The sequence below is a fragment of the Rana temporaria genome, chromosome 8 (assembly GCF_905171775.1).
Source record: "Rana temporaria chromosome 8, aRanTem1.1, whole genome shotgun sequence".
NCBI lineage: Eukaryota > Metazoa > Chordata > Amphibia > Anura > Ranidae > Rana > Rana temporaria.
The window spans coordinates 64,873,076-64,897,145 of NC_053496.1; the positions used below are offsets into that span (position 1 = coordinate 64,873,076).

Sequence of the window (24,070 nt, forward strand, 5' to 3'; positions counted from 1 at the left end):
CCATGTGAGAGGGGTCTATCCGGGTGAGCAATACCCACTCAGGAGTGAGTGGTGAATACTGAGACTTTGAATACTTTTTGTGCATTCTGTACCGCGTACCTGAACCTTTCCCCTTCTCTCTATACTCTCTACTTCCTTCACAAGTTTATGCAGCAAAAATAAAGCCTACAGTTGAAGGTTTTACATCTTGTGTGGACATTGCAATTTATACAGACTTCTTTCCCTGGACAACGAACTTGGAGGTAACGTGCAAAACCCAAAATCTTAACCAGCAGCTCCTACGAGGGAAGTGCTACATTTGCAATGCACAGACTTGTGTGAAGTTGCATTATGGAGTGTATGTACAGAAAAAGTAGACCATACCTAGCCTTGAAGTTGATATGCTGGATGGTACGTGGGGTTTTATTTCTGAGCTTTTAAAGTTGAGCTCCAGCAAAAGCTTTTTTAGATTTGGATAGAGTTGAGGAAACTAGAACCCATTTCTTTTAGCTGGGTGGTCAAGAGGGTGGTAAACAGCCCGTTCTTACCACAATCTGTCTGCCTATGAAAGCAACCAGTGGAGTAATTGAGTCTTCAGGAGGTTTGTTAGACTACATTCAGATGGAACACTTTTTCTATGGCATATTTAGAAGACCAAATGGGAACAACTAGAATGTTCATTGTTGGTGTTTACATAAACTTTAAGGGAAATCTTTCCCGAGCCCTTGTTCACACAAGGCGTCAAGTATTTTATAGTATGTACAGCGAGTTTTTGGAAGCAGAACCATTGTGCTGTATAATGGCCAAACTTTTCCAGATGTTGCAGACCATGTTCATTTTAGGTATTTAGTCTACTCAGCTAATCTCAGATTTCATCTGTGTGTGAAAAGCCATTAGATTTCCTGCTCGACAATAAAGAAGCTTTCACCTTACAACCTGGACATTGGCTGTCTTGTCCTCCTGACAGGACGTGTTCTAGTGCTATAGACCGACTCATGCTCTTAGGAAGATGGATGGGTGATGTCCCTCACAGTCTTGTCTGTCACTTTCATTGCTTCCCTCCGGTTACCAAAGATACCTGTGAATCTCTTTTCTCTCACTCGTCTTTCTGACTGCTTGTTGAATTGCCCAGCGCACACAAAAGCAATGATCATTTGATACAGAGACAACACTGTTGGCTATTATAATGACTCATAATCACCCGGCTGGAAGTATGAGACAAAATGAATGGGAGGGGTTACATGCGCTTCTCATTCTGCCAGTAATAGCCGAAGCTTGTTGCAAAATTCGTTTATCTTTATTTTTCCATGTACCTAATACACAGTATGGCATGCTTTTCTATACTGATTTTATAATACAAATTGTGTGTATTGTTCACTGAGCTATAATAATTAGCATTCTTTCCCTATTGTTTCCCTTAATTTGGTATTAAACAGAGAGTATAAGTAAAATGGGCAAACATAACAAACAAGGCACTTTATGTAAAAGAGTTATAAAACCATTTGCAAAATTGTATGAAAAAGAAAACACCTAAAAATGTGCAATTTGAGACTATATTACTATGCAGCCTGCTGTTCTACATAACAAGCTATTTTAGCTTTAAGGAGGCCTTCCAATAGCAGTTGGCACTATTCATGCATTACGGTGCTATAGTAACTATGTTTTTTCTGTATATTTTCATCTAAACTGTAATAACTATGTGTTGTTTGCATAAAGGTTTATCTCTTCTTGATGCCACATCAACATGCTTGATGTGTGCTCTAGGATAGCTTGAGCCTGAAGTAGCAAACTGTTAAAGAAATTCTGTAATATATATCTAGGCTGTTATTGCTGACCTGTGCTTTGGAAAATGCTAGTTGACTGGCCATCTTGCTGAGCTTCAATGTCCTGAAAGTATGCAGACATGGAGTTTAGACTTCAATAGAAGTGTGTGTGTGTGTGTGTGTGTATATGTATGTGTGTGTGTGTGCATATGTATGTGTGTATATATATATATATGTGTGTGTGTGTGTGTGTGTGTGTGTGTGTGTGTGTGTATATATATATATATATATATATATATATATATATATATATATATATATATATATATATATATATATAATTTTTTTTTTTTACTTGTCAGTACTTAAAAGTAGCGAAACTTCCAACAGCCAGACAACTAGTTAATTTAAAAAAAAAAAAACTACATTTCTTATTGGTGCAGATTTTCTTTAGGAATCAAACAAGTCCATCTCTTATTTGAGTTCCAAGAATTATGCCATTTCACCAAGCCAGAGGATAATTGAGGTTTTCTTTTAACTCGCTGTAATTTGTCAGTCCCTTTTTTATATGTTGATTATTTTGCAGATTATTTTAAAGGACAAGGTCACCTGTCTAAAAAATGTATGTGTGTGTGTGTGTGTGTGTATATGTGTGTATGTATATGTATGTATATGTATGTATATGTATATATATATATATATATATATATATATATATATATATATATATATATTATATTGTGTGTGTATATATTCATTTCAATTTTTTTGCTGGTAAAAATAAAGTGCAATTATTATTTTTAGGAGCCTGTAAGGCATTGAACCCATGACCGGAAACATCAATGAACTACCTAAAGTGCTCATCAGTGCCCTGGTAGTTCATTGAGAGCTACAAGCAATCAGACGCAAAGCCACAGAATTATGTGAATGAATGACTCAACCATGTGTGCGGAAACATTCTTTTCAAATTGTGACAGCAGGTGGTGGAGGCAAAAGATCCCTGGCCCACTGTCACATCTAGGAGGGAGATCAGGAAGAGGTTGCAGGAGCGGGAACATGTTGCATGTGCCAACCTAAAAATGGATAGAACATGCTCCCAAAGATGAACTTGTCCTTTTAAACATAATATATTGATTACTGACTTGAGCATATTCACAGTGTCTTAATTATGTTTGTATATGGACAACTTGAGATACTGTTCCCTTTGCTTGTTGCCATAGCATTCAGCTAGATCACCCTACAAATTGTACCAACTTCCAGGGAAAATTATTTTTGTTATCCCAAATTGTACTCCCCTGTGTGAGGATGGTGGCTGGAGACCAGGCCCCTCCACTCTCCTGACTGTGCCTGTTCAACCCCCTCATTCCTTCCTGAGCTCAACAGCCAGATTTACACTGACCATGATCTCCCCAGGTTTCGCTGTGGATCACTTGTGCATGCATTCACACTGAGATCAATAACATCTTTATTGTATAAAGTTGAGTGACTGCATAACATCATTAATCCACAGCTGTCCACAACAATGGAGGTAGCGTTTAACTGCCCGACAAGGAGATGCTCACTCCTCACTCGGCTTTGACTGGAGTGATTAGACTGCACTTTCCCTCTACTGCCTTCCATACCCCCCCCTAAAGGGGGGAACCAAGAAGGAAACTGAGTCCTTACTGCCTTTTCCTTGGCTCTGAAGTAGTATAGCTTTACCTTATCCCCCCCTGGGGTTTAGAAATGACCACCTCCAGAGAGCCCTGCTCTCCCCCAAGGAAGGGGGAGAGCAGGAGCACAACAGCCTTGTTTTCTTTCCTTGCTTCCCCCAGCTCCCCCTCTTCGTCTAGACTTTATAGGGACTCCTAGAATTCTCTATCTAGGAGGAGTAAACTTTAAAGGGGCCCATAATGCCCCCTACCTGCCTACAGGCTTACCTGGGCACTTGGATTGCCTGAAAAACATTAAGAGCTGAAAGATTTTCTGTGTTTGTGTAAGCACATCTGTTAAGAATGGGGCATCCCAAGTATGAGCCAGAAATGGGTCTGGTAAGCCTTGTTCTTCAATGTATAATCAACCTAAAGCATTGCTGAGAAAGTAACCGAAAACCTAGTTCAACATGTAACAGCATTGGGCTACCTTCCATACAGTAAATGATACACTGACTGCCACCACCACTTTATTATGTACACCTGTTCAATTGCTTGGTAACACAAATTGCAAATCTGTCAATCTCACGGCAGCAACTCGATGCATCTAGATGTGGTGAAGACGATGTGCTTAAGTTCAATTGAGCATCATAATGTGGAAGAAAAGTGGATTTGAACGTGGCATGGTTGTTGGTGCCAGACAGGCTGGTCTGCGTATTTCAAAAACTTCTCCTCTACTGGAATAGATGGCAGTTGTGTGGACAAATATGCCTTGTTGATGTCAGAGGAGAATGGGTAGTCTGGTTCTGATAGAAAGGCATCAGTAAATCGAATAACCACTCATTACAACCAAAGTATACAGAATACCGTCTCTGAATGCACAAAACATTGAATCTTGAAGCAGATGGTCTACAGCAGCAGAAGACCACAGCGGGTGCCACTCCTATCAGCTAAGAACAGAAAACGGAGACTACAAATCGCATAGGCTCCTCTAAATTGGACAAGATAGGAAAGAAGATAGGAAAAATGTTGCCTGGTCTGAGTCTCGCTTTTAGCTGCAACATTCAGATAGTAGGGTCAGAATTTGGAGTAAACAATGAAAACATGGATCCATCCTGCCTTGTATCAACAGTTCAGGCTGCTGGTGGTGGTGTAATAGTATGGGGGATATTTTCTTGGCACATTTTGGGCCCCTTAGTACTTATTGAGCATTGTTTAAATACCACAGCCTACCTGAGTATTATTGCTGACCATGTCCATCTCTTTATGACAACAGTGTACCCATCTTCTGATGGCTCCTCCACAGTCACCAGATCTCAATCAAATAGAGCACTTTTGGGATTTGGTGGAACTGGAGATTCTCATCAACAATGTTATGATGTCATTATGGTCAAATCTCTGAGGAATGTTTCCAACACCTTGTTGAATCTATGCAATAAAGAATTACAGCATTTCTCAAGGCCAAATGAGTTCCAACCTGGTGCAGTGTAACCTCGGATTACGAGCATAATCCGTTCCAGGAGAATGCTCGTAATCCAAAGTACTCGCATATCAATGGGATGCAATACCACATGCAGCCAGAGGTGGGGGGCGGCGGAGAGCCTCGGAAATGGCCAAAAAAGCCAGAGGACACTTCGGCTGACCTCTGCAAACCTCGTAAAGACTTCCTACTCGAGATTTGCCAAGGTCAACCATGCTATCCTCGGGCCTTTCCGTGCATTTCCTAAAAAAAAAATGCAGGGTGACTCACGCAGACACGGTAGGAGACCTGCTGTGAAGTCTGAAGGCTTCACTGCCAGTTTCCCTTAGTTGCAATGCCGGCGCCTGAACCCAAGCCGATGAACAAATCGGCTTAAAGGGGCCAACTTTGTAGGATCCCTGGACAGGTAAGTGTCCTTTATATTAAAAGTCAGTAGCTACATTATTTGTAACTGCTGAGTCTTAATTCTTCTTCTTTTATTTTTTAGGTGCTGGAACGCCGCTTTTAAGCATTTTTTTGCGCAAAAATTAAAAAAAGGTTTTGCATTCAATAAATGTACTGATTAAAATTATTTAGGCGCAAAGGGGTTTACAGCAGGTTAAGTTGTGACTATCTTTAGAGTCCATGATGTTATGATTTATTCTTGTGAGTGTTTTTAGCCTACTGTACTTAGGTGGCGCTTCCCCCCCTTTATTCTTTCTTATTGACAATTTTAGTACAAATGTTTGTATGAATGCTCGTTTGAAAATATACTATTATGTGGCCAGCTTTACAAAACTGATAATTTTGTATGGAGAGTAGCATAGGATTGTTCTAAAACCCAGTTCCTATCCACAACTTGGCCATTCGCTGTGTGTGTGTGTGTGTGTGTGTGTGTGTGTGTGTTTTTTCCTTTCTGTCACACCAAAATAAATAAAGGGAATGATCAAAGGCTTACATTCACTAGTGGAGAGAACTGCAAGTAATACATTTGTAATTCACTAAATCTACCTCCAAGCTGGCTCCCTATAGAATGGGTATTACAAAATTGATCATCTGATAATTTTGTATGAAGGGTAGCCTAGGGTTGTTAAACTTCATTCCTACCATGAACTTGGCCAGTTGCAGTTTTTTTTTTTGTTTTTTTTTCCTTTCTGTCACACTAAACTAAACTGAGCAAATGATCAAAGGCCTGAATTCTGTAGTGCAGAGAACTGCAAGTAATCAGTTTGTAATTCCCTAAATATAAGAACCATAATTAAGCTACTGCCCAAAATCACTGGCTGTCCATCAAACAAATATTCTATCACTATCTCTTATGCTTCATGACTAATTGTTTTTCTAGCATATGCATTGCACCCATAAATGTTTATAGTACAGAAAAGGGGCATTTTCAAGGAAAACCATGAGGGCTTTCCTACAAGAGGTTTCAGTATTGAATATAGTTTATGTGCAAGCTTCTAGTTGGCCAGGTGAAATCAACAGCATGCAGAAATCTCCTCTCAGAAACATCCATTGGTCAGTACCACAGTAAGTCACCAGAAATTTTCTTTGTGAAACCGTCTTAGGACATAAAGAGGAAAAAAATGATTTTGTACAAGGCTGGAAGGCATTTACTTACAATAACTGGTTAAAGTTTACCTTTGTAACATGTTACACCCATATGCTGTGAATAATCACAGCAGACGCAGCCAGCTGGCAGTAAGTGCGCGCCCCTTGTAGGCGGAAGTGCCGAATCACGTATATATACGTAATGCTGCACAGGAGGGTTGCCCTGTAGCAGTAAGTCTGCTATGGGGCAGTGGGTGAGCAGTACGGCCTCGTTGTTGCACAGAACGGCCTGCTTTCCAAATGTGCATTGTGCTCTGATTGCTTAGGGACTCAAAGCAAGCAGAGTACTTTTCAGATGAACAAAGATGAAGGGGGGGGGGAAGCTTGGAGGAGAGCCTGGTCAGTTGAAGGATTACAGCACTGTCTTTCTTCTCCCCTTCTACTAGTCTTCAGTCACCCAAAAGTCCTTTACCCTCTCTCCCCATTCTCTCCACACAAAGAATGAAATGGTAGGGTCATACTCGGGGCTGTATTAATGTAGGGGCTATTGGAGCTGCAGCTCTAGGCCCAGCCACCCAAAAAGAACCGACACAGAAAGCAATGGGCCGATGGGGAGAGATCACCCCTGATGGGCCCTGCACTGCTTGGGTGAAGCGGTAGAATTGATAATGGTGAGCAGTCCTAACGAAAGCCTGGTAATCTGCTTCCGTAGTGTTTCTTGGCTCCACTCACGCTGATGCTGGGCTTTTACAGAAGCCTGAGGCTTCCACAGTGTTGGGCCTGAGCAGCTGCACTCTTTCGTATCAGAGTGTGCGTTCCTTACAATTTAAATGTCAGACTTTTCTAGCGTTACCCTTTTCAAGTCTGGGCGCATGCCAGCACAGGCTCTTGGAAATGCAGAAGGGTGCCCAATGAAGACCCACCAAAATTCTCAGCACCAAGTGCATAATGCTCTTAATCCAACCCTGGTCATACTATGTGCTGGGAATTAAATAGGAGGTAAACTACTCACTATTTGTAGATAACAGGAAAGTTCCCTCAGACAGAGGGCGAGGTAACAAACGCTCATGACACAAATCGAAGTGCTGCCTATAACTTATGTAGCGCTACCTCTGAAGGAGCTGCTGGTTTCGATTTGGGCCTGCCGTTACCTTACTGTTCCATATGCTCGTTTCAGAGGTCCCCCTTGAAGAGTTGTTCACACAAATATCTGCACTAAGCACAAGGTCTCTTTTCAAGGTTTTTATTTTGAACAAAGTTCTCCAAAAGAGGGGTAGAGGGGTGGGGAAAGACTCATGTACCTTTTGCTTTGCGTATCACGGTTACAACTTGGATTAATTCAGTTCTACGCTGGATTTCAGCAACCACCAGATAGGCCTACTCTCACTGGCCTAGCAGCTGGTGCGAAGCTCGTCAAAGTCTCTGCCACAGACTTGATAAGTGTTGTCATGCCATCCCACGATCTTCTGCCACAAGATCGTGTAACCACTCGCACACTGTGCATAGTTCCAATAAAGTACACAACTCACGGTTCCAAGAATCTTTCAGCCAGGCTGGCAGCACAGTAAGGTAAATTTGCCAGGATATGTCCTTCAATTGAATCATACTGGTTCAGCTTCCTCCCGTAGGTAAGGACCATCCCTGGATTGGTAGGCCCCAGAAATTCCTGGGCCTACTCTGAGGCGAGGCCTCAGACCACCTGGCCCAGAGGCTACGAAATGGCTCACTCATCCATGAGGCCAGGAGGGCCATCGGGTCAGGATCGGAAGACAACCCCGCCAAAATGGCATCTGTCCCTTAAGGACTCCTCCCCAGAATCTCCCAATAGGTTGACCAATGCCACCTGAGCTGCTTCTGGTAAAGAAATACCCAATGCATCCAGCCTGTTGCCTTTTCAACCCTGACCTGTGGTAACAGCCACACCCACTGTCAAGGGGAAAATTGTGCAACCCAGCTGAACTGAAACAGAACCAACAATTTAGCATAATCCTTCTGAGCTAATCTATAGCTCGGGCAACTAAAACGTAACACATGGTGCCTACTCAATGAGCGCATGACGCTATACTTGCTATTTGTGAGGATCTCTGTCAAGCAAAGAAGTGCCATTTGCTGTAAACCCCAGAAATTGGTGGTTCGCTGTGACAAAAAAATTTAAGTGGAGTAACCTAAAGCAATGCCCAATACTAATCATCGGGTCTGTCTACTTAGCTCTTAGGTGTTTTCGTGGAGAATATGATGTTCAAGACGTTATTGAGGAGATGCAGGAGGAGCAGCACTCTTTGTCCTCTGTAGAGGTGGTCTCCGTTTTCCAGCTACTGATGGACCGGACTTTGTTCTGGCAGACTCTGTCCGTCATCGTGCTCAATATGGGTATGCAGCTGTCTGGAATAGATGCTGTAAGTCGTACATATATTTGCACAGCCAACACTAGTGTAAAAAATGTACTGAAAACTAGTCACAGCAATTTAAATGGCTAAAGATTTAAAGAAAAACAAGATGTAAAAAATTGTAGCTGTACTCTGCAGATCTAGATGTCCGCTGACCTTATCCCAGGTGTAGTATTGTGTCGTAATGTCTCTGATATCCATATACAGGTGCTGCAGCTTCATCCCTGGAAATGTTTAAACCCAGAAATATCTTTTGAACTTCTGTACTGTCTAAACATTTTGCCTTTTAAAATGTTTTCTAGTTATTTTCAAATGTTAAAAGATCTGAGAAGCCGCGCTAGGAATGGTCCCAATTTTTATAAGAGGAACCTTGATTGACTATCATTACAATATATATCCATGTTCGGAGTGATAAGATCTTTCTCAATGGCACCACTGTGATTCACATAAAAACGCACTTTCACCTTAAAGACTTGCTTACCAGATGGCAAGAAAATTAGGAATATGGCTATAGCCCAGCCAAGGCCTTTACTTGCACAGATGATCATAAAGGGGTTGTAAAGGTGTGTTTTTTATTTTCTAAATAGGTTCCTTTTAAGCTAGTGCATTGTTAGTTCACTTACCTTTTCCTTCAATTTCCCTTCTAAATGTTTTTTTTTTCTTTGTCTGAATTTCTCACTACCTGTTTCTCCTCGGTAAGCTTTCCACCATCATCCGAGCGGTGGTTAGTCAGCCAGAACAGCTTACTGAGGAGGAACAGAAAGTGAGAAATTCAGACAAAGAAAAAAAACATTTGGAAGGGAAATCGAAGTAAAAAGGTAAGTGAACCAACAATGCACTAGCTTAAAGGAACCTATTTAGAAAATAAATAAACTAACCTTTACAACCCATTTAAGATCGAATATTACAGGATAGATGACTGTATCAGCTTTCACACACCGCTGTGTAGTCCGTATGCATCTTTTTCAGAAAAAGAATCCAATTGAGGAGGGTACGTGTTGAGGTCACCACGCTGTCGTACTAGGACGACGGGCGTTTGTTGTATTTGCAGACCGGCTCTGTTTTATTTGCCAATTAACCAAGTAAATGCATATTATTACTTTTCATATTATTAAAAAAGCTAGACAATATTGCACTATGGCCAGTCTTTCTTTCTGTGTATTTTGCTGAAAGATATGCATACGGACTACACAACGGTGCCAGTGTGTGTGAAAGCTGATAGTCCTCAGATCATCTGTGCAAGTAAAGTCCTTGGCTGGGCTATAGCCATATGCCTAATTAGCTTGCTATCTGGTAAGCATGTCTTTCTTCATGTGAGGGTGCACTTTTTTTATGTGAATCACAGTGTTGCCATTGAGAAAGGGCTTTATCTTATCACTCCGAACATGGATATATATTGTGATGATATTTGATCAAGGTTCCTCTTGTAAAAATTAGGACTATTCCTAGCACGGCTTGTCATATCTTTTATCTATTGTGTATTTCACTCTAAGCAGCAATTTCACAAACCATGAAATACTATGCATAGCCTAATCCATAAACTAGAGGAAGGGCATGCTTCATAATTCTGTAGCTCAGGTTTGTGCACATGTACGTATAAAAATGGCCCTTTTTTCATGTAAACAAATGTTAGCCCATTCCTTTGTTTGGATGACTGAATTCTAAAGCTATGTTTATTTGCAGATCTGGTTCTACACCAACTCTATATTTGAGAATGCTGGCGTTCCTTTAGCTGAGATCCCATACACAACAGTGGGGACTGGGGCTATAGAGATAATTGCTGGGATGATTGGGGTAAGTGCTCAAGGCAAAGAATATTACCTGACTGTACAGCCTGTAAAAACCATGCCCCAAACTGTTCTGTAGCCCTTGCTTTATTCTTGCTATATCTAGAATATTTTGGAGACTAAAATTGTTGACCTAACAATCGTCAATATAGGTACTGTATACCTTACAGACCTCACAATTCCACATTTGGTATGCATCCCTTTTACAACTGCGTTCAAGCAAATGACTAAATGCACAAATAAAAACCAATATGGGAACGGTTTAAACTGCCAAAAGGATTTGTATTTCCATTTATCCCCGAAACCTATAGTGTACATTTTTTGTTTTATATATTTTTTTAATAACAGACTTATACTTACCAGCTCTGGAACTCCTGGCTCCTCCTTTTGGGTGAGTGCCCATTATCGGAAGCCCAGACCTATGGGGCACTTAAATGGACTCCCTTCGGAGCCTCACTCCTCTATAGACACAGACACCGGGGCTCAGCTTTGCCCCCCTCTCCCTCGTCATTGGCTTTGATTGATGGCAGCAGGAGCTAATAGCTCCTGCTTCCTCAGCAAAGCCTGTGAGACCAGGTGGTGAGGGGAGAGAGCCACTGCTAATGGGCACAGCGCTGGATCGAATGAGGGCCCAGGTATGTATAAGGAAGGTGGGGTGAGGAGGGGGATACAACTACCTAAACCTTTTTTAACCTTAATGCAAGGTAAAAATGTTTAGGCTTTAAAACCACTTTAACACAGCCACCTCACACAGTACATTCAGGTGGATGACATTGCTTTCAGTTACAGGAATGCCCCCCTCCAATCCCAGACTGGTTATTGGGCAGTGAATACCTTTTTGTTTGTGCTATTATGTTTCTTGTCATATTTGCATGCAGCACACCTGATCACTAGTTTTTCATTAGATACAGTTAATGGTTTATTCATGAATACAGAGCTGCATTAATTTGTATCATTTGTATGTGCCTTGGGTCCAGCTTTAATGGTGATGCCTAAAAGAATAGCTAACATGTATTTGAAATGCTGTACGTGTTAAAAGTCTGGTAAAAATTGGGTCATCGCCTACAGAAAGTGAGGTTGGATTTCAAGCTGTACCATGTGTCAAAAATACAGTACGTATAACAGAAAAAAAATGTTTTTTTTTTAAGCTTGTATGGTTACATTAACAGAATGTGTATACCCAACGACTATGCTTTAGAGAGATTCTATGCTGCCTTTAAAGGTTCCTGGCCTGATAGCACCAGATAGAAAATGTAGTCTTTTAGATTGCTTACATTATTATTAAGTAGTAGCAGTCCTTCTTCTTCTTTTTTTTTTTTTTTTTTTTTGTGGCCCATGAAAACCACACTGGGATTTTTTTAATCTGTGCTCAGAGAAATAAATGGAAAATGCTATCTGTTCGGCCATTATGCTGGTTCAAAGGCTCCAGTGCCTTTTTGAGCCACTGATTCAAAATTCTTATGCAGATGGTAAAGTTCTGACTTCCAGGTTATGGAGTCAGAGAATGCTAGTTCCAAAAACAGAGAGACAACTAGTATTTTTATTTAATATTTTATTTTGTAGAAAAGGTCAAAGGTCGCTGACTGCTTCTTTACTTCCCTTCATATTGATTTCCCTTGAAACATAAAGATTGGTGGTGTTCATCATGGAGGACCAGTTCTTATCAACAGCAGTATCTCAGCACTCATTGTTTTCAGGGGAGTGCTAGAAAGATAATGTTGCTCCTATTTCAGGAATATGGTGCTGTAGTAAGGGTTAATTTGGTGTTGAGTTTAGAATTGGCGTGATGTGAAAAACCGCACCACGCTAACAATGCCAAAGCCTAATGTACTGCTTTTAGATTGGTGTTCCCTTCACTTTTTCTAGATTGCACGTTCAGCTTTAGAAATGGTCTAATTTCTTTATATTCATAGTGGTAAATACAGGGGATCAATAAAAAAAATTCTGCTATGTTCAATGGCAACCAAGCCAATTTAGTGCTTTTTTTTTTTTTTTACATTGATAAAGGCACAATTGAATGGCATGCATGAATTTATTGGTGCTTCGTTAACCTATTAAAAGGTCTTATGCTGAATTTTAAAGGTAATGTCAAACTGCCTTTACATGCATTTGTGAGGTCAGGCACTGATGTTGGATGACGAGGCCTGGCTGTTCTATTACGTTGAGGTTCAGAGCTCTGTGCAGGCCAGTCAAGTTCCTTCACCCCAAACTTGCTTATCCATGTCTTTATGGACCTAGCTTTATGCACTGATGTTCCGTTGACTGGCACTAAGGGGCTAAGCCCAACCATTGAAATACAACCCCATATCATAATCCCCCCCCCCCCCCCACCACCAAATGATTTGATCAGTGCATAAAGCTAGGTCCATAAAGACATGGATGAGAGAGTTTGGGATGAAGGAACTTCACTGACCTGCACAGAGTCCTAACCTCAACTCTATGGAACCAGTGGCGGCTGGTACTCCAAATTGTTGAGGGGCGCAAACGGAAAAAATAAATACAAAAATTGCAGCCTCACTGTGCCCATCAAATGCAGCCACTGTGCCATGCCATCAAACACAGCCACTGTGCCATCAATTGTCACCACTGTGCCATGCCATCAAATGCCGCCACTGTGCCATGCCATCAAACGCAGCCACTGTGCCATCAATTGTCACCACTGTGCCATGCCATCAAATGCCGCCACTGTGCCATGCCATCAAACGCAGCCACTGTGCCCTTTAAATGTCGCCACTGTGCCCATTGTCGCCGATTTTTCCCTGTAAAATGCCCCCCCCCCCCCCCGGCACTTACCTTTCTCGGGTCAGCCATCCTCCTTCCACATCCCTCGATGTCTTCTCCCGCCCTCGATGACACCTCTATGAACCTGATTGGCTGAGATACCTGTCAGTCTTATCCAAGGAACGCACCGCCGGTACACACAGCCAACCAGCTGCCATTATTCAGGTGGTCGGCGCTCACCATCCGGCCATCTGAATAGTCGGCGGCAGCGGCGAAAATACATAGATTCATGCAATGAATGAATCTATGTATTTCAGTGGCAGTGCGAGAGCCAGAGGGGGGCGGCGCTCCGGCACCCCCTATGGACGAACAGCCACTGGATAGAACACCTTTGGAATGGATTGGATCAGAGACTGCGACCAAGGGCTTCTCGTCGAACATTAGCGCCAGACCTCACAAATGCGCTTCTGAAAGAATGGTCAAATATTCCCATAGGCACACTCCAAAACCTTGTGGACAGCCTTCATAGAAGAGCTGAAGCTGTTACAGTTGCAAAGGGTGCGCCAACTCAATATTGAACCATACGAACTAAAGCTGGATACACGCTATACAACTTCTGTTCGATTTCCTTTTAGATTTACCTTCAACTATGTAGTGCAAGGCCCTTTCTGATTGCATACACATTAAGTGTTTAGGTTTGGCATTCATATTTGGTTTTGGTAAATCTAAAGGCAAAAATGGAAAAAAAAATTGCATATGGGTTGATTTACTAAAAGCAAATCAACTTTGCACTACAAGTGCACTGTTGATTTTATCATCCACTCGTGTACAAGCATAAATGCTTTTATTTTAATTTTTTTGTTGCATGTCCCCCTCTACAGCGACTGCATTTCCAAGTGCACTCATGGTGCACTTGTAGTGCACAGTGGATTTGCCTTTAGTAAATGAACCCCATAGTGTGTATCCAGCTTAAGACTGGGATGCCATTAAAGTTCATGTGCTTGTAAAGCCAAGCGTTCCAATACTTTTGACAGTATAGTGTACCAAAAATGCCTAATCTCTGCTGCCTTTGTGAATAAATAAACAATGAATATTGTTTTCAGCGAGGCTGGTTGTAATAACCATATCATTCCTATAAAATAAGATGAATTTTAATAGTGATGGGGGAAGACACAGATATTCTTTCTGTACTTTATTGCGACTTGAGGCAGAATGGAGAACAGAGAAGGGTGTTGGCCATTAGGCCTTATAAGCACAAAGAAAAATTGTCGCCTAACAAGCTGATTACTTTCATGTCGCTGTCTTGTCCCCTCTTGATCCCTTCCCCGACCTTCCCTTTCCAGCAGCCTCTTGTTCTAAACCATTTATAGTCTCCTTATCCAAGAGTTACCTCTGTGGAAAACAAATTTATAACAGTGCGCGCCTTCCATATTTTTAACCCAGGGCTGGCCTGTGCTACATAACACTAAATTAGATTTTTGACAATTAGAGAGACTAATGTGAGCCATCAGCTCCCAGGAGCAAAATCTCACAGTACGGCCTTCCGTTAATAAACACATCGCAGTAAAGATGTGAAATCTAGAGCTTATAACCACCCCTATTCTGCTTATTTTACCCCTTTCTGTCTTATTGCAAATCCCCCTCTTTATTCCACTGTACTCTGACCCGCTAAATGGTCCTCGCCCTCACCATCCACTACTGAGCAGTAATAAAAGTGCTCGGAGTGGTGCAGAAGGAACGGCCTGTGCAGTAACTGGTTCACATTCACTCAGGCAGACTCATAGCTCTGTTCATCTGATTGGTCCTGAGTGGAGACAGAAATGGCACCCAATGGACACCGGGAGATTGGTTATAAAATTACAAGCATTTGTTCTGCTGTCAATATTTTCTGCTGGTTTTGCTCAAAGCTTTTTTTTTTTTTTTCTCTGCATCTCCTTTTCCAGAGGGGAGAAAGAGAAAGTTGAAGCGAATTCAGCTCTTCGCAGATTCTTTGTTATGTAGTTTTTATATAAAGCCTTCAGTTTATTTGATCAATTGTAAAACAAAAAAAAAACAAAAAATGGAAGATGGTATTTACGTTGCATTTTTTTTTCTGTATGATTGCAATCTTTCTTATTCGGTTTCATGTCCTTGACCAGGGGAGCGCCTGATAAATATCAGAGACGGGAAAGAGGGAGGCCTTTTATTGTCAAAAATGTGACCAAAATATATACCCTTGACGCCGACATTTCATAGAAACAACAGACACACCATCAATGGCACAACTGTCAAACATTTCAATGCAATTACACTTAAAGTAGATGTAAACCCAAGCACTTAAATCATCAAATCTTTAACATGCCTGTGTAATTTTAAGTCTCCACCTTTTATTAAAATAATGCCTGGTGAGTCTGCCATAACTGTGCTTGTTTAGGCACTTAAAGTGGTTGTGAACCCTTACAGACCACTTATACCTACAGGTAAGCCTAGATTAAGGCTTGCCTGTAGGTGCAACAAATATCTCCTAAACCTACACGGTTTAGGAGATATTTGCAGAAAAGACAGCACCGATGTCTACAGCGCTTGTCTATTGCTCTCCTGTGTTGTCACCCTGCCACATATGCTTCCAGTTTACCAGTAGGTGACAATGCTTGTGCTCACTGTGCAGGCAAGGGTCTGACACCATTAGGAAGCCCATCCTGAGCAATGACATGCAGCTGCTGAAGAGGAAGAGATCGGCAGCACTGAGATGCAGAACAAGACAAAGAAGGTGACATTTTTTTGAAAGAAAACTTAATGCCATCTGATAAGGATTTACATCTGCTTTAAAATAAGTGGAACCATGGATTACAAGCATAATCCGTTCCAGGAGAATGCTCGTAATCCAAAGCACTTGCATATCAAAGCGAGTTTCCCCATAGAAGTCAATGGAAACTAAAATAGTTTTGTTTTGCATTGACTTCAATGGCATGCAATACAACATGTGGCCAGAGGTGATGGAGGGCCAGAGAGGCCCCAGGACAACTCGGAAAACCTTGGAGACGCTCGGGAACGGAGTATTTCCAAGGTTTTCCGCTCGGCTCCGGCGACACCCCCCCCCCCCCACCTCAGGCCAAACGCGGTACTGCACATCCCTTTGGCTTCAGTCCTGCTCGTTTTGCAAGACAACACTCTCAAACCGAGTCAGGATTTAAAAAAAAAAAAAAACACTGCTCGTATTGTGAAACGCTCGTTAACCTCCCTGGCAGTATTCCCGAGTCTGGCTCGGGGTGAATTTTTCATACCAAAAGCGGTAACCCCAAGCCTGACTCGGGATCGCATTGCATGATACAGGAAAAGTTACTTGCCTTGTCCCTGGATCCTGCGATGTCTCCCCGCTGTGTGTGCGAGCTGTCGGCTCGATTCACACTGGTGACTGCCGGGTGCAGAGCTCCATTCCCTGGGAGCGGCGCGACGCACAGGGGCGGAGTTCAGCTGCAAATTCAAAAAAAATAAAACACAGTATAGATACAGTAATCTTACAGATTACAGTACTGTATCAAATAATTACACACCCCCTTTGTCCCTAGTGGTCTGTCCAGTGTCATGCATTTTATTATAAAAAACTGTTCTTTCAGCCTGGAAACTGGAGATTTTCCATAGCAACCAAAAAGTGTCCGTTTTACGTCAAAAGTGGTTTCAGATCAACTAGAAAACCAGATATAATAAATTAGAATCACTTTCAGAATTGAGCGATAGTGATTTGTGGGGAAATTTGTCATCAAACACAAAGTAATGATAGCGACAATTCTGCAACTGAGCAAATTTCAGTGTTTTTGATTACATTATTGAATCATTTTTTATTATAATTACATTATTGTTATAATTATAGTTATTATATTATAATTTATGATTTTGTGTTTCAAACTTTATCATACACGGGATGTCTACTAGATTCTTGTTTGGACAGAATTAAGTGAGTTATTCCTAAGAATTACAGGCCTACAATATAAAACGCCAAATTTCCATGCAAAACAATTGTGCTGCTTTCAGCACCTAAAATCTGAAAGAATCATACCGCCAGGGAGGTTAACTGCGTTACTCGCAATCCGAGGTTCCACTGTAGCTGGATCGTCCCGGATATAATTGCATTTATCTCATAAGCCTGTGGCCTCTCAAAAATGGGAAATGTTTGAAGAAGGAAGAAAGGCTCTTTGTGACCATTGTCTATACATACTGCCCATATATTTCTTGATGTTTATAGCCCTGTTGGGCCCCAGTCTCACCAACCTTTTAAAGACTTGCATAGTGCTTTGAAAGGTGCCTGACATTGTATACATTCAGTTTTTTTTTTTCTGAAGCTATATGCATAATGGCAAGTGGTTTTAGATGCCAGGCTCTATATTGGTTGCAAAGTCCGATAAGACAATTATACCCTTACAGTAGAGATACAAAAAAAGAAGTCACTTCCAGCGCTAAAAGATCTTCTGAAGTGGAGGGAAACAGGTATAGTGGTAAAAAAGTATTGCAAGACTAGGTGGATGCTGTCTTGGATGCTGTCTTCCTCAAATGGGGTAATTTGATGGAATCCGCCTTCCATTTCATTTTTTTTTTTTTTTGTAATAATACCCTTGCTATTTACTCTGGAGAGATTTTTACATAGAGTAACAGTGCCCTTTATTATATTACTACACTGAGGACATACAGTAGACAGACTTGCCATCAATTTTTTACTTTGATCATTGTATTGGTGGATGTCCATGTGTTGCCTCTGCCTACATAACATTAAAATAAAAGGCATTCAAATGACAAAATCCAGAGAAGACATTTGTATTTCTTTTTTTAGTTTGCTGGCATTAGTGGTATCTTCCAATAATAAAATATTTCCGCGCTAGGACTGGATGTTTAAACGCTGCTGCCTCCCCGTGGGTGCCCTCAAATGAGAGTCGGTGGATGTAAATAATAATAATACGCAAGGAAAAATGGCGCTGCTAGCCTGGTACAGAGCTATAATTCACTAGGTTGTGGGCAAGTGTGTGATCCGATAGTTAGTGTTGGGTTCCTTCCTGTGGTTAGCTCATATGTACAGCCACCATTAGGATGTGAGGTCCCCCTTTTTATTAATGTGCAGTATGTAACCGCTGGTCCTGTGTTAATGTGATGACCCTATGTGTCCTCCAAAAAACAATAAAAAAATCTTTGTGAAAAAATAGAAAATGCAAGAAGAGCAGTAGAAAAAGGGTAGTCAATAATTGGGTACCCTGGTACCAGTGTATAATGACACTCTGTTTAATTTATTATACACTGGTACCAGGGTACCCAATTATTGACTACCCTTTTTCTACTGCTCTTCTTGCATTTTCTATTTTTTCACAAAGATTTTTTTATTGTTTTTTGGAGGACACATAGGGTCATCACATTAACACAGGACCAGCGGTTACATACTGCACATTAATAAAAAGGGGGACCTCACATCCTAATGGTGGCTGTACATATGAGCTAACCACAGGAAGAAATCCAACACCAACTATCGGATCACACACTTGCCCACAACCTAGTGAATTATAGCTCTGTACCAGGCTAGCAGCGCCATTTTTCCTTGCGTATTATTATTATTAGTGGTATCTTACTTCATAGCACAGAGTAATGCCCTGTACACACGATCGGTTCATCCAATGTAAACGGTCTGATGGATTTTTTCATCAGATATCCGATGAAGCTGACTTTCATCAGTCGTGCCTACACACCATCAGTTAAAAAAACGATTGTTTCAGAACACGGTGACGTAAAACACAACGATGTGCTGAGAAAAATTAAGTTCAATGCTTCCGAGCATGCGTCGACTTGATTCTGAGCATGCATGGATTTTTAACCAATGGACATGCCTACAGACAATCGTTTTTTCTATCGGTTAGTTAACCATCAGATAATTTTAAAACAAGTTTCTATTTTTTTAACCGATGGGGCCCACACACGATCGGTTAGTCTGATGAAAACGGTCCATCAGACCGTTTTCACCAGACAAACCGATCATGTGTACGCGGCATAAGAATGACCGTTTCAAAGCACAGGGTGGAGGGGTGCAAAGAAAGATCACCTACTCTGAGGCTGTAGTCCTAATCCTCACTCCACCATGACCTTAACTTCAGCCCCAGAAGGTTCAAAGAAATGATGACCAGGCCATTTTTTGCTATACGGCATTGTTACTTTAAAGTGGAAGTAAACCCTACTATTGTTTTCAGCCAAGGAAGCTGCCATCTTGGCCTCTGTTTAATCTGCAACTGCAATAATGCTGTACATGTGATCCATTATGACACCGGTCATTGGATGGTTTGACAGTTTGGTTGAGAGCACAACCAATGTGACAGCTAGCATTTCCGGCATGCCGGGAATGTTAACTGTTTTTTGAAACTATAAAATAGAAGGGTTTACTTCCGCTTTAACTGACAATTGCTTGGTTGTGTGACGCTGTACCAAAACTTGATGTCCTTTTTGTTTTTTTGTTTTTTTTTTCACATAGAGCTTTATTTGGGTGGTATTTGATCACCTCTGTGGTCCTTTTTATTTTTTGCATTTTATAAACAAAAAAAGACTGACCATTTTGGAAAAAATATATTTGTTTTACTTCCTGCTATAAAGCATATCCAAAAAAAGCAAAAAAAAGTTATGCCAATATGTATTCTACATATTTTTGGTAAAAAAAATCCCAATAGCATATATTAATGGTTTACGCAAAAGTTATAGCGTCTACAAACTATGGGATAGATTTGGGGATTTTTTTATTTTATTTTTTTACTGGTAATTGCAGTGATCAGTGATTTTTGGGGGATTGCAACAATGCGGCAGACAAATCTGACACTTTTTGGGGACCAGTGACACCAATACTGTTACTGTATAAATGGCAGGGAAGGGGTTAACATCAACAGGGTTAAGTGTGTTCCCTGGATCCGGACCTGCTGATTGGCTTCCGCTCCGTGCAATGGCCCACATCTATCTATTACATGAAATTAAGTACAGGTGCAATAGAGCCGCCCTGCCAAGGGTGGCACAACCAGTTATTGGGTTTAGGGGGCAATTACTTTTCCACATAGGGCCAGGCAGGTTTGGGCATCTTTTTTTTTTTTTTTTTTTTTTTTTCCCCTTCATGAATAAAATCATAATTTAAGCAATGCATTTTACTCTGGTTATCTTTGTGTAATAATAAAATTAATTTCATCTGAATCATTTAATTGTAACAAATATGCAAAAAAAAATATCAGGATGGGGCAAATACTTTTTCACATCAGTGTACATTGTGAAAAATGTGAAATGTGCAATACAAGGTGCTAAATTAAAAAAAAAAAAAAAATTTAAAACTAACTTTAAAATCCGACTTTGACACATTCTCAATAGACCAAATATATAAAATACAGTGAATCATGTGCACACAAAGTCCTCCAACAAAGGTAAACCAGTCAGGAAAAATAATTCTTCACCACCTTCAATGCCAACTTGTGCTCCAACCCATATAGCAAGCAATTGAGCTACAAGTCTATTGTTAGACGTTCCAGGCTTCACAAGCTTGTTGCACAATTGCAGTAAGTCCACATTGCATGTTTCCAGATCAACTTTCTTTGACATATTCTGAAAATCTGCTGCAAGTTCTGGTTCAGTTATGTTGTGCAATAGTCAGCCCACCACAGGGGGTCACTGACTTGCAGAGCTCTTGCTGTAGACTCAGCACTGCAACTTTTCTTTTTCTACAGACTTGCCATGCAAATTTGCTACAAATTGTAAAAGTTTCAACTAGAACTTTTGCTTCAAGTGCTCTGCAAGTGTACAACTAGTCAGTGAAAATGTGCAGCAAGCAAACAGACTTACAATTCAACACTGCCACAAATTTGTGGCAAATTATCCTTGCTATCTGGGAAAGTGCCTCTTTAGGTGTGCCCACTCACCAGTTATAATTGACCCTCTTATGTTTTAATATGTGGGTCTACCAGTTTTCAAAATATTGTTTCTTTATCGTACATCACGGGACACAGAGCAGCATAGCCATTACATATGGGTTATATAGTGTACCTTCAGGTGATGGACACTGGCACTCTCCGACAGGAAGTTCCCTCCCTATATAACCCCCACCCATAGTGGGAGTACCTCAGTTTTTTCGCCAGTGTCTTAGGTGTTGGTGCACGTTGAAGGTTGTGCCTGCAGTTTGTCCTTGGGACCAGGGCCAGCCGACCGGATCCGTCCAAGGTGCTTCATAGCCAAAGTGGACGGTACCCGGGCCCCAATTCGTGGATGGGGTTTTGCCTATAATGCCTCTCCTTGGAGGGCTGGACTCTGGGTTCCAGGACTGGGTTTTTTAACCTATGAATACCTGCTGCCAGTAGTGCTGTATAGGTCCAGGTGTGTGGTGTTCCTGACTTGGACCCCGGTCCCTGAAGGTCTATGACCATACCCACGGTGAAGGGGGAAGATTGGGCCTCTTGCATGAGCAATACCCTGCGGCGTGGAAAGGTAAGCGGGGGGCCTACGGAACTTGGTTTGTCAGTGGGCTCCCCACAGGGGGACTCTGGGGGAAAGCCTTTTTATGCCTCTGTGCATGGGCTAAAGAGAAACCACAAAGTCTGCATGACTGGATGGCTCAAACACCCAGGTATACTGTTCCTCTGGCTGGGCTAATAGACTGCTGCTGCTGCTACAAGGTGTTTTTTGCTCCATGAGATGTAAAAGGGGAGCATATCAGGTAAAATACTTACTTCCTGATGTCTGTGTGTGCTTCCAGCAGCTCCTGGGCTCCTCTCCCCACATGGCTTCCTGCTTCCTGCAGAGCGGCGTCGGGAGCGCGCGCGCGCTGTTATAGGGTGAAGGGACACGCCGACGCTGCGTGGAGGGGGCGGGGGACGCCCGGGGAGTTCCCTCCCCTCTGTACATCAGAGGGGAAAACTCTATTTAGCCTGTCAGTATGCTGAAGGCTGTGAAGGGACACGGAGCAGCGATGCTGAGCTGAGCAGGATAGGTTTGCCTATGTTATGCTGACACAGTGACACCTAGTGGCCGTTTTTTTGTACACACCTTGCTAAAGAGCTGTTTAAGCTCATATTTTCTCTGGAAAGCCGGTGTACTAAGTAGCAGTCAGAGTACTTTTATTATTAGGTACTCTCCTAGCCCAGCATTAAGGGAAGCAATATTAGGATGTGATTAAGCCCTTGGGGCTCAATATTGTTTTCTCTTGTTAGGTTTTGGGAAGTTTAGTTTCTGTCTAACATTACCCTAGCCTAATTTTTTCCTCATTTATGTAAATGTGTGTTTTCCTCCAGCTATTACAGTTAGTTGTATATTAGCGGAGTATCTCAGATTTGTTTATTATGGCTCCTAAGGGTGCAGGGAACGCTAAAAATGCTAAAGGTATTAAAAAGCCGAAGGGTTCCCCATCGGGCTCGGAGGATATTTCCCAGAATCCACCTGCCCCTACCTCCCCGGAGGATCCGGAGGTTGCTGCCCTGGGTGAGCCATCGGGGTTGCTAGGTGCTATGGCGGGCCCTATTCAACCAACTCCTTCCTATGTCACGGAAGAGATGTTAGCCTCCACCTTGGGTGGATTCGAAAAAAGGATGGCCGCTCTTATTACGGCCTCTTTATCCGGGAAGAAGCGGGCTAGATCCCCGTCTCCCAGGTTTGAATCTCCTGAGGAAGATGTCCTTTCCACTGAGGAATTGGAAGATACAGGAGACCAGGCTGAGGATCACCTGGACCATTTAGGTTCTGAGGATTCTACTATAGAAGAACCTTTTTCAGCTTCTCACGCAGAAAAATTGTGGGTTCAGTCCTTAACGGATATGGTGCGGTCAGCCTTTAAAATGCCTTTGCCTCAGCCTCTGGCTTCCGCTGTTTCCTCATTGGGCTCCCTAAAAGCGCCCCAAGCCAACCTGGTGTTCCCGGTCCATCCTTTGTTAAAGGACCTGATATTTCAGGACTGGGTTAAGCCAGACAGGATTTTTTTGCCTCCTAAAAGGTTCGCAGTTATGTACCCTTTAGAGGAGGAGTTTTCAAAAAAATGGGCTGTCCCCACTGTTGACGCAGCCATATCATGTGTCAATAAAGCTTTAACGTGTCCAGTGGACAATATTCACATGTTCAAAGATCCTGTGGATAAAAGGCTTGAGACCTTACTGAAGGCATCCTTTGCCACAGCGGGGGCAGTGGTCCAGCCAGCTGTAGCTGCCATTGGCGTCTGCCAGGCTTTAAAAGACCAGGCCAAGCAGGCCCTAAAGGACCTCCCGGCTCAACAGGCTCAGGACTTGGCCGACCTACCTAGAGCTTTATGTTTCGCGGTAGACGCTATCAAGGATTCAATCCAACAGGCGTCCCGCCTATCCCTGTATTTGGTTCACATGAGAAGATTACTTTGGTTAAAGAACTGGTCTGCAGAAACCCCCTGCAAAAAACTCCTTACAGGATTCTCCTTTCAAGGAGAGAGATTGTTTGGAGAAGATCTTGACAAATATATTCAAAAGATCTCTAGTGGTAAGAGCACCCTCTTGCCGGTTAAGAAAAGGTTCCGGGGTCCCTTTAAGCGTCCAACCTCTCCAGTTCCAGGGCCCTCATTCTCTAGGCAGTATCGACGGCCTTCTGGACGCGCAGCTGCAAACAGGCCACAAGGCCAACCTGCAGGGAACAAGAGACCGTGGAACCGTAAGCCGGTTAAGGCTGCCCCTAAGGCAGCCTTGTGAAGGGGCGCCCCCACTCTCTCGAGTGGGGGGGAAGACTCCGGTTGTTCTCGGAGTTGTGGGGGGCCAAAGTTACCGACCAATGGGTTCTGTCCTCAGTGACTCAGGGGTACAAGCTGGAG

The 24,070-nt window shown here is 42.2% G+C and overlaps 1 protein-coding gene across 1 annotated transcript in view; it reads left to right on the plus strand.

The window, feature by feature from the left end:
- Positions 1-24,070, plus strand: part of LOC120947013 (solute carrier family 2, facilitated glucose transporter member 9-like) — an 88,168-nt gene that overhangs the window by 39,076 nt on the left and 25,022 nt on the right. The window contains exons 7-8 of the mRNA XM_040361924.1: positions 8,592-8,779; positions 10,454-10,564. Coding sequence (XP_040217858.1) covers positions 8,592-8,779; positions 10,454-10,564 — 299 coding nt within the window. The remainder of the gene's footprint in view (positions 1-8,591; positions 8,780-10,453; positions 10,565-24,070) is intronic.